Source organism: Notothenia coriiceps, unplaced genomic scaffold (assembly GCF_000735185.1).
Source record: "Notothenia coriiceps isolate Sejong01 unplaced genomic scaffold, NC01 NC01_scaffold00022089, whole genome shotgun sequence".
NCBI lineage: Eukaryota > Metazoa > Chordata > Actinopteri > Perciformes > Nototheniidae > Notothenia > Notothenia coriiceps.
Window position 1 is genome coordinate 71,032 of NW_011354790.1, and position 11,886 is coordinate 82,917.

At 41.8% G+C, this 11,886-nt stretch overlaps 1 protein-coding gene across 1 annotated transcript in view; it reads right to left on the minus strand.

Moving 5' to 3' along the window:
• Nucleotides 1-11,886, minus strand: part of LOC104953671 (SH2 domain-containing adapter protein F) — a 14,125-nt gene continuing 2,239 nt past the window's right edge. Inside the window, exon 3 of the mRNA XM_010780642.1 lies at nt 1-3,280. Within this exon, the coding sequence (XP_010778944.1) occupies nt 3,094-3,280 (187 nt within the window). The 3' untranslated portion in view covers nt 1-3,093. The remainder of the gene's footprint in view (nt 3,281-11,886) is intronic.

The following is an 11,886-nucleotide window of genomic DNA, read 5'->3' on the forward strand; positions in this document are numbered from 1 at the left end:
AAATAATAGAACTCAGACATTATATCACACATTAACTCATAAACCCAATTTTATTTATTTTGAACCTTGATGCCTCTTGTCCCCATACATTACATTCAGTATATACATTTGGCCATGAGGGACTGTACAGAGATATGTTATAGTAGTGCATACATACGTGGCACGGACATGTACACAAAGGAAACTCATACATGCCACTTTAGCACAGTAAAGTGAAACACAAGATACACACGGGGCTGATGGTTGCTCACACACACACTCACACTTCTTTATGCATGCACACAAGCACACTTTAAGACACTTCTGAGGGAGGAGAAGGGCTCTTTCAGGTTCTAATGATAGACATATGTGAAGAGTGGGTCTGCTGATTGCAGCAAATCCCCCCCCTGTCAGAACACCCTCCCCTCTGTCTCCCCTCCTTACATCCATTTCCCTTTCTCCATATAGCTAAGGCCTCTCTCGGGGCAGTGCGGCTGTCACACACAGGCTCTTTCCTTTTAGTAGAGTCATTTTCATCAGCAGCAGCAGCAGTAACTTAAGAGCCTCTACTCTCAACCTTTGTTATCTTAAACAGGGAACACAGAGGATACATCACACATAGTTTATTTCATTTGCATTTCTTCTTAGGATATCTTTTATCAAGAAAATACATAGGTCCACTTCAACAACATACCGTTCCTTAATAAAGCTGCAGAGGTTACTATCTGATGTCTGCTCACTTACTACACCAACTAAATAAACGTCTTTCTGCCGACTATTCTCTTCAACACATCAAACATTCTGCTGATAAATCTCTTCCCGGTGGACATCTTGTACCATCACATTTGTCATAAACATTTGGTGGAGGCACACACTCCAATACATTTCCCTTCAATGACAGCAGTTTAAAGTTGCATAGCACACAGCAGTGTCAATAAGTATTGACTTTGTATTTACAGTGGTCATGCTCGCTTAAGTCTGTTTCTTATTCATAGTGTCTTCACCTTGGACCAAAGCCCCCCGTCATTTTCATTGTAACTGGGATTTGCTCATTAAACCACAGAAATGTGAAACTCATAAGACTGAAAAGGGTTTCCTGTGTAGTGCTACAAACATTAGGCCCTCTGCTTAGACTGAGCTTTTTGTTGTTGTTATTAGTCAGAAGTAGTATTATTTCATCAGAGAGCAGCCCACATAACAGTCCTATGAGTTGCTTAAATATAATGTGGTTGTAAAAGAATACAAGAGGCCATTCAAATAAAACGAGTCATTGGGCTGACTTCTAGTTTCTTGATTCCAATAAGGAAAAAATACGGTTCTGACAACCTAAGACTTCAAGAAAGGGCTGTTCCCAGTTTGTACCAGCAGGATTAAAAACACTGGAACTCAAAAAGTATGCGCACACATTCTCATATGCATACATAACATTTTTCATTTCATGTTGGACGGGTTGGACACATGCATACTCATCACATTCACACATGTATGCACATCTAGTAGTAAAGGGTAGATGATTGAGCCATTTTAATGCAAAGAAGAAGCATGAAAAGTTGAAGGTAGGCATGTTTTTTTTCTGGTTCTAACAGGCTGCGCTGTGATTGGTCCGGAGGAGAATATGCGATCGTCTCTCATGTGAGGTTTGACAATCCCCTTGGTCAGGAGACACCGTGACTTGTTTCCCAAAGTCAGGCCACTGAGGCAAACGTGCGTTGAGCAGAATTTGGAACAACAAAAATGCAAAGCACCACAGGTAAAGAGGCTGGAGTAGTCCCAAAAAAACACGATCACATCGTTACAGAACAATGAGGGCCAAGGGGCCGACGGGCCATCACAAAGGATTAACACATCAGTAATAATTACCCCAGAATAAATTACAGTCACAGAACAATCGTTAAAAGCAGAACTGGAAATCAGCTGATCTAGCGGACTGATTCGACCCATGCATTATAAGGCATTAACCAAACATCTGTTACTGACATCACACAGTTTCATATTAGTGACTACTATACATACAATTGCTGATCTGAAAAATCTACTTTAGATTTTCATTAAAAAGAAATCTTGTATTTAAAAAACATATCCATAAACTGATGATGTCATTTTAAGGGAATTGGGAATGTCATAGGGAGAGCAGATCGATGTCTGAAATCCCATTGTACCTATTGATCTGCAGATGGGCGAATGAAATTGATTTTCTGAGGTAGACAATGCAGGCATATTTCATTCTCCAGATGCAAAGCCATTCTAAGGAGGGGTCGCCGGGCTAATTTGGTCCATTTGGACAGGCTCTGGTCTCTAGCCTCGGCCCATTGTACTGTGTCAGATGAGTTGACCCATCCATCATGATCTCCTGCCTGTCTCGCCACCATGGTACTTACACCGTCATTGGTGTGATACACCCCCTCGGTGATGGATAGCAGACAGCATGTACTTTGACAAGATAGAGAGATCAGCGTGCACTGCTCACAGGCCTGTTATTTCCACACAGCTGGGGACACACTATTCATACAAGGCCAGTGTATTCAATATCCAGACCGCTGTATGAGGCCCATGTGGACAATATCCCTCAACAGGCCTCATAAATGTTGCTTCCCTTACACGGCTCTTACAATCTTCAAGTCCTCTTACAAACAATTACAGAATCAACAGAGCCTAACCAAATGAGCATACACTATTCTTATGATGTGCACTCCTAAGATAAAACATTTTCTGAGAAAAGGTACACCCCAGTGACACATGTTACAATGTTGTACCTCTCTTTTTCTATGAGTGATAAGTGCTTAGGGAAATCAGCTGAAGAATCAGTGAAATGATGTTCATCAGGTGGTCAGTCTGTGATGTGATGAAGTGGGTGTCCGTCATAAATAAAATAAAATAAAATAATAAAGCCTTCTGCCTCTTTGAGTCTGTACAGCATGTGTAAGATAATATGCAGTAGGCCTTCAGAACAGGTCTGGAATCCGTCGGCTAGTGAGGTGAGTTAGAATCAGCAGTTTTGGGATGTCACTGTTCGAATTCCCATGAGCCTTCTGGGCACTGTCCAGAGGGACAGGAAGCGTGGAGCCACAGGGTTGCCCGGTGGGTACGGCAGGGGCCTGCCGGTGACCCGGAGCACTATAGTGTCCTGATGGCTACGGGGTACAGCAGGGACATGTGTTCGGCACCCTTGATGGGCAGCTTGCGGCTAGAGTAGAAATAGATGATCTCAGGCACGCTGTCAAACGGGCAGCTGTTCTGGCCCAGGATGTACTTGCTCTCCTTCGTCCGTGACAGCTTCATGTGCATGAAGCCCTGGCTGCTCCTGGGGACAGAAGAAAACAAAAGGGAGGGACAGAACATATTTATTTATTATATCAAAACAAGACGAAGAGACTGCTTTATACATTATATTTCATTAAGTTACAGATTTCATCTTCAATCCGGTATGAAAACCAATTATTTGTGCAAACCAAGGAGGAACCAGACAGCTCTGATACAGTTTGGAGAAAAATGCTAATATCAGCATCTTGTTTATATTAAAATAGCGAGAACTGCAGCTTAAAAATACCCTACGTTACGAAAAGCACTTTCCCCATAAACCAATATCAATGCCACTTATGTAAAACTTTTGACAGGACAAGTTCAATTTATTTGTTCTTACCTAAAACTTTCTCTGAGCCTAAAAAAGCCATGTTCATGTGCTTTATCATTCTAATGTACATGGCAGAACCACATGGGGGGGAGTTAATACATTATGCAATGGGCCGCACAACATGGAACGTTTGCTAGTTAGCACAAAGTAAGCTAAAGCTAATGGGAATGCCATCATTTTCCAGGTTTTCATAAACACACAATATATACATCTTTATTGTAGGTGGTGCAGAAAAAAGAAAAGTAAAGGTATCACAAAACCATTCTTTGGAACCATGAATGTCTCAACAAATAATACTCTAATCCATCATGTAGACATTTGGACATAACTTTGACGAGCTACATGGAAAGTGAGGTGATTACAGAAGTCATAAGGATACATCCTCTAGGAAACATGGGCACAAGTATGCAATCCATTTGATAGCTGATGAGATATTTCAGTCAGGACCAAAGTTGTGGCCCAACCGACCATCACTGCTGTGCCTGGAGCCATGTAGCATGGCTCAAAACCAATTTAGGGAGAGAGGTATGTCAGGAGCCCGAATATATGGGGACTCAGCAGATTGCCCTTCCTTGACAGCTCCTTCCTCATTTACTCCCAGAGTAGTCGCTCCCTACAGTACGTGACAATGTTCTGAAAGCTGGATTACCTCTGATAACTTTGGAGCTGTCATGGGAGAAGACTAAAAGCCAGGTTGCTTAAGGTGCTGGGTTTCACATGCAGAGCATAAAGAGAAAGCTAATGAACCCCCAGGATAAATCACTTAAGCTACAGCAATAAATGCACGGCAAATTAAAAGCTCCTTGTGGATTTCTCGGGGCCTTGGATCGATACATTTTACAGCTTGCCAGTAATCTCCTGCTTTAAAATAGAAAATTACTTTTTTTGGAGTTAAGTGATGCAACAGTGAGCTTTAGCAAGGATATAATTGTCCCTATATCCTGCTGTAAACATATTGTTCTGATGATCTGTCTTTACAGAAACACATTAGCAAAATAGCTTTTTCAATCAGAAGCTAATGCTTCCAGCAAGTGATGATCGCTGCAGGCTCAAATACTGTGGACTCACTCGCTGTGATTTGGCATTATAGCCAACAAAGTTTTTTTTCCACACCACTTAACAACTTATTCTACTTCATATGTGTGACTTCCTTACTCTGAAATGTAATGCCTGTTGCTGAAATGCGAAATAAATGCCAAGAAGGAGGATAATTACACTAGAAGAAAGAGAGGAGAATGAAACCCCTCCTCTAAATCTTGCTGTGACATGCAGCCAAGAAAATCAGGTAGGCATGAGAGCTGCGGACGCATTGACTCATGGGACCACTTAGTGTTATCTGCACGACACATTCTGTATGTGTCAATGACGGTGTGGAACAGGACTCTCGTGAGGAATGTGCATATGCACGATAAGTGCATACAAGGTGGTAACTAGAAGAGATAATATACATTCTACCAACAAGGATGTGGGAATATCGCTCTGACAGACAGAATATGCACGTATCTCTGTTTGGATAAGATAAGGTGCAAACACGGTGGTCAAGAGTGTTGATGAGGTCCCTCTCATGCCATGCTCCTCTCCTCCATATGTATTTGTATCTGTTCCTGATCATCATGTGGTTTCATAAATAGTGAGTACATTACAAGTGTAAATAAACACACGTATTTGTGGATGTGTCCATTATCTGGCAGCAGCAAGAACTGGGCTTTAGGCGCCTTAAACGTAAGGAAGGTCCATTCTTACTTATCTGATAATTACATGTGTAAAGCCTGCAGATGTGTTCGCTCCCTGATGCACAGAGAGACGCCGGCACAGAGATAACGCTGAAGTGGAAAACAGCTCAGAATGTACAGGGTTCAATCCAGGGACATCCATCAGGAATAAGAATACAGGCAGAGCGATAAATGGGGATCATGTCATCAGAGGAGACCAATCCTTTTCTTAATATAAGTGTGATAAATACTATTATTACAGAAAGCCAGATAAAGCTATGATCTATCTGCTCTATGAGGTTTGAGTCGTAGGTATTGTTGATAGCAGATGAAGGAGATTTCATTTGAAATGCTCACATTATTTTTCATTGGCGAGCTGAAGAGGATAGCTGCAGGCTCGCTGGGCTGTAAAACTGAAGTAAACAAAACTATAAGACTTCTCCATTACCTTCATCGCTTTTGGTCTGGAGATTTATTTGTATCATTAACAATTTAATTATGATTTGAGGAGAAGAGGACACATTTTACTCGCATCCTTCTTCCACTCTGCAAGTGGTGCCAGGAGGGATCATTTAAAAAAATTTTTTTTTTAAATCCTTCATGGAAAGTGCATCTGATGAGTCTTCACTGTTGGAGCGCTGGGACACAGGTGTTCGGTTACATAGAGCCACACTTAAAAAGGAAAACACATCAATAGCATCATTTTTAGATTCCCAACTGATTTCCAGTCGGTGCTCATGGCCGCTTATCACGTTACAGTCCTGCAGAGACCGGGTCAATGGAGCCATAATGCTGTTGATAACATAAATATGGGGTTCTTTTTGAGAAAGCAAGCCTTCGTGGTGTTATCATATCCCGGTTTGTTTGTTAATTAATCTCACTGGGGTTTATTGGGGTTCATGACTTTGACTTGAACCCTGTCGTTCTGAGAGCAGGAACAGCCTGGCAGCACTCACAGCTTATCTCCTTCAACATATTGGATTGCTCTATGAATGATGCTCTCAGCGTTATGATTCTGTGGAGAAAGTGCAAAGCCCTCCGCCAAAAGATAATGATCCTTGGCAGAAGCAATGACCTTTTTAGACATTACTGGTTATCCTGTTCGTCCATTATTTCATATGAGCACTAATTGAATGAGTCTACCTGGGAGGAGCCCAATAATTCCCAAAACACAATCTGACATCATATCCGATCTGGTTAATGGAATATATCATGATGAAAACATGGCTTTGATCGGCTAAATATGCAAAAAAACACACAACCTTAATATTGTTTTGTGTTATATGCAGTTATTTGTGTCGTCTGCTCCACATAAAGGAAATCTCTGACCCCATAAAAGCATGACATATCCTGGGAAGAGGAGTCAAATCGAAGAAGCAAATACGTTCGGGTTATTGTTCAAATGGGTATTTAGTTTCCGCTTGTCTGTGTTGTGGCATCAAACAGATTCTAAAGGATAGATGTTATTCTACCACTAACTATTTCTCTCCTCAGCCAGTGGGAGCCTGCTGTGCAGAGCTCTCTCGCGAGCAGAGGAACAGGATGACACTGTGCTCTGACAGACTTGTAAAGGGTTTAATATGTTTCAAATACCTAAAAGGGTTTCTCTCAGTGGAGACAGAAGAAAAAGAGCAAAAAGGAGTGGAGGGGCAGAGGGAGAGGGAACAGAAGAAAAGGGTTAGAAGGGCAAAAATGCTTTCCTTCAGGCCAGAGGACTCTGGGGGCTGCAGTTCTCTGCGACGGCTGTCTTTATCAATAATGCAATACACATACGTGCCACCTCATGGCCTTATACATTTTTCAGCAACCTCAGACATGGAGGATCTTCACCTTGGGTTTCTACTCATTTGCAGTGGCAACCTGGGAGACGGGCTTGTGTGAGAAAGCTGAAGTCAGAGTAACCTTTGCCTGCAGAAAGGTGGCACCTGTCATTCCCACAAATTGGCCCGCTGTTATCCAGGCTGGATCTGATTGATGCCAAAGGCACACGATATGACATTCTGTGACTGCTGGGAGTTGACTTACACAAATATACACGTGAGTCTAGCACAAAGCTTCAAGAAACATTCTATATTTAGGGTTTTGCGTACTTCTGCCTTTTGTGCTGATCAACGTTTCCAAAACTATCAAACTAGTGTTTGCCAGCAGATCACAGCTGAATACAATTATGGCCTCAAACAGCTGTGGGTAAGGAACAGAAACATTAACACAAGCTAGGGTGTCAATAAGGTGTCATCCAACGCCTTGCTCTTGGTTTTTGAAAAGAGAAGCCGGCAATTGGTAAGTAAGTACATTTGATGAATTAATGCTCATGGAGAATATGGTGAATAAACATGTAACTAAATAGTCCATTGGTAAAACCAGGTATAAAACTGTGGGTGAATTAGTGTGGCGACATGAATGTTATTAAGGCCATTTCTAAAATAGAAGGTTAAAACATTACCACACACTAAACCTACTCATCTCATTGTACCTATCTAATGACAATAAAGGATTATATTCTATTCTATCAAGTGAAACTTTTATTTGAGATAATACCTTGCTCTTATTACTTTCTGTGCCTTCTGGACTGTCTCCCTCAAAAACGTTTCATTTAATTAATCTAGCAATTCATTAGGATAGGTAAAGCCCCGAGCGCTGGGTAATTTACTTCCTCACATAATGGAGGGACGGGGTGGATCATTTCTCTCTAGCTATACAAAAAAAGAATGTCTTCATAAGTTCATGCTGCAGAATTGAACAGTTGCTTATTGGAGCTGCTTTTATCACATTCACTCCTTGTCAGGGACGTGCACAGGTACGGGCTAATGTTGCCTGGGCAACGGCCCGTTTGGCCTTCTTGGCTGACTTGTGAGAGTTTATTTTTATTTTTTCTGTTGTGGCCGAATCAACATGATAAGCCCACAATTAGTATTGTAGCGTCTTGCTGCGGGAAACACACTTTGTCAGCGCTGTCATCTGCCGGTGCGTTAAGACCACCTCAGTGTCGGATTTTGGAAACCTGATTTTGAGTTGTCTCATGGCAGTTAGGGTATAAGGGACAAACCAGGGGACTTTAATTCCTCTTGATACCGTCGGTTATTTACAAAAAACCACCTAAATATAGCCTATATGTTATTGTGCTTCTGTCTTTCTGTGTCTTTTCATCTGTAAACTCCCTCAACGGGGCCGCTCACTCTCTTTTCTTGATCGCCCTTTCATGGTTGAACATTTCAATGTCCCGCTTCATTGTAGGATTTCTGCCATGTCTCTACCACTTTAGTTTGACCATCTCTGTTACTAAGTTATGGAATACTAAATAAATAAGTAATTAGATACCTTACCGTTACTGCACTCATAAAGAATGCTAAGAATAAGAATAATGTGTATTGAACTGGTTTCATTAATTAGTGAGTTTATTTAAGGTAATTAGTTAGAGGCCCTATTTTATCAGTATGTCTGGACTGCATAGCAGTTATACTGGTCTTGTCAAACTACATTAGAACAGAATTGTCCTCATTTTGTCTTTAACAGTTGACATTAGATATATTTTTGATGAGATATGGACCGCAAAACAGAAAATGTCCCTGGTTTTCATTTTTAAAATCAAGTTGCCAAATGCAAGTAGTCGCCTTAGCTTATTTTGTTATGAGATGTGAATTACTGTTCAATTTAGTTGATGTAATAATCGTTTGGTTTCTTTTACATTAAAAACAAGGTACAATTTTCAAAAGGTCTTTTGTTTTTTATCGGGGGAGGCCCTTTTTCCAGTTTGAGAGCATAGGCCTCTCCAAATGTCTGTGCTTCCCTGCCTGAGACACCAGTTCGCTCGAAGAAAAACAAACAAGCATTTTCTCAACTGAAGGCGCGCCAAGTGAGCATTTCATGTAGCCTACCCACGAGAGGCACCAAAGTGTGCCAAGATTATGGACATCTTCTCCCTGGTGCGCCATGGCCGCATTCATCCCAATTCTCCACCATAGCGGAGCTCCGATATATATATGTATATCTTTTTTAACTCAAAATCCACTCATTAGAGGCCACTATATCGGGTGTATCACCTGAAAGGCAGCCCCAATGGGCGCCTTTATTCCATTTTCCTAACTTGCCAGGGCACCATCTGATGCCAATTACAGTTTTTCTTGAATTTAAGGGCAACCCGATAGGGTAGCTACCTCATCTCTTCAGGAACATAAGGCAGTATAGCGCACTCCTAGGCTTGCATAGAGTACATCCTACATTGCATTGTGTTTTCTCATGCCCAAGGAACCCTGGATGAGCCAATTTTCTCCCTCTTAAAAAGGACATCGAAATAGTACACGTCATCCATTTTCCCAACTGGCACGCACCCTGGATGGACACTAATTTAGGGGCAACCCATACGGTACCTCAGCAACTTTGCCTCTACTTAAAGAGCACTTTGCAGGTTTTTTTTACTAATTTAGGCTTAGCCTTGCATGAAAATTACAAATAAAAAAGTTAAAGCAGGATTTATAAGTGGTTAGCGAGACCATAAGGGCCAGGATTCAAGAGGGAAAAGGAGCCGTTTGAGCTCTGTATAAAAACAGTCTTTTTGTAACGTCAAACGCGCCATCATATTACTCCATATGGAGCAACTTTCTCGGACTCCTTTTAGCGAGCCTTCCACAACAAGTACTTTGCCGTACTTGGTAGTTCATTCAGAACTCTTGTTTCATCAGAACAGCCGATCGCGTCACCGCGGAATAAGTCCCTAAGGGAGGATTAGTCAATAGAAGCCCGCTGACGTCCACTTCTTCTGCTTTGGTTTATGCAGCCGCTTACAATTTCAGCGGCGGATACTGCCACCCGAAGTCCGCGGCCGAATCCCCGGAGTTGGGGACTGCTCAGAGTATATGGCCCAGAAACGCTTAACACCTCTCTCCACCCGGCTCCATGCTTTTTCTTTGTGTTGCCATAAGTTAGTCTCTCCGCCGTTGGTCGTTGGGCTAATGCCTTAATATGGGGCTATGCAAGGAATTTAAAATGGGGGGGGCGGCCTTCACAAAACTTTTGGGAGTTTTACGGGCGGGTTTGCAATCCGCCCGCAAATCGAAATGGCGAAACCTTTTTCTCCCATAGAACAGTACCTGCTCTCTAGCAGGGACGGAAAACTGGGGTGAAAAGGTTCTGGTGAACTCATTTTAGTTCCGATCTTTTTGTGCTGAACGCACATTTTCTGAACTATATTGTAACGTATACTGGGAACAGTACTCGGTGTGAAAGCGCCCCTTTGTCCTACCCAATCCGCGTAGTAGTTGGTTTGACCAAACCAGGGAATCTCACCAGAAATTTGCGTGACCCACAACGACTCCTTAACACCGCATTGNCCACAAACTGTTCTGTCTGCTGCCGTCTGGCAGGTGGTACTGCAGCATCAGGACTAAAACCACCAGACTCAGGGACAGCTTCATCCCACAGGCCAGAAGACTATTACACACCTGAACTTTGAAACAACATCCATAACATTCATCTGGCTGCTACTTAGAAATTATTTGTCAAATATATCATATTCCAATCACTTGTATATAGAATGTTATTGCACTATTTCACTTTTTACTATTTTTCTTTTTTGTATTTACTTGCACTATTTTTTCTGTGTATCTGTTTTATTGTGTTGCACTGTCGGAGGAGCCTGTGACCATGACGTGCACATCTACGGGCTAATGTTGCCCAGGCAACGGCCCGTTTGGCCTTTTTGGCTGACCTGCCCCTCTGGAGAGAGCGAAAGTTTGTTTTTCTTTGTTCTGTTGTGGCCGAATCAACTTGATAAGCCCACAATTAGTATTGTAGCATCTCGCTGCGGGAAACACACTTTGTCAGCGCTGTCATCTGCCGGTGCGTTAAGACCACCTCGGTGTCGGATTTTGGAAACTTGATTTTGAGTTGTCTCATGGCAGTTAGGGTATAAGGGACAAACCAGGGGACTTTACTTCCTCTTGATACCGTCGGTTATTTACAAAAAACACCTAAATATAGCCTACTTGTTGTTATTGTGCTTCTGTCTTTCTGTATCTTTTCATCTGTGAACTCCCTCAACTGGGCCGCTCACTCTCTTTTCTTGATCGCCCTCTCATGGGTGAACAGTTCACTGTCCCGCTTCATTGTAGGATTTCTGCCATGTCTCTACTTCAGTTTCACCATCTCTGTTACTAAGTTATGGAATACTAAATAAATGAGTAATTAGATACTTTACCGTTACTGGCTGCGCTCATAAAGAATGATAAGAATAAGAATAATGCGTATTGAACTGGTTTCATTAATAGTGAGTTTATTTAAGGTAATTAGTTAGAGGCCCTATTTTATCAAAATGTCTGCACAGCAGTTACAATGGTCAAACTACATTAGAACAGAATTGTCCCCATTGTGTCTTTAATAGTTACTAACATTAGACATTTTTGATGAGATATAGACCGCAAAACAAAAAATGTCCCTGGTATTCCTTTTTAAAATCAAGTTACCGAATGCAAGTAGTCGCCTCAGCTTATTTTGTTATGAGATGTGAATTACTGTTCAATTTAGTTGATGTAATAATCGTTTGGTTTCTTTTACATTAAAAACAAGTTA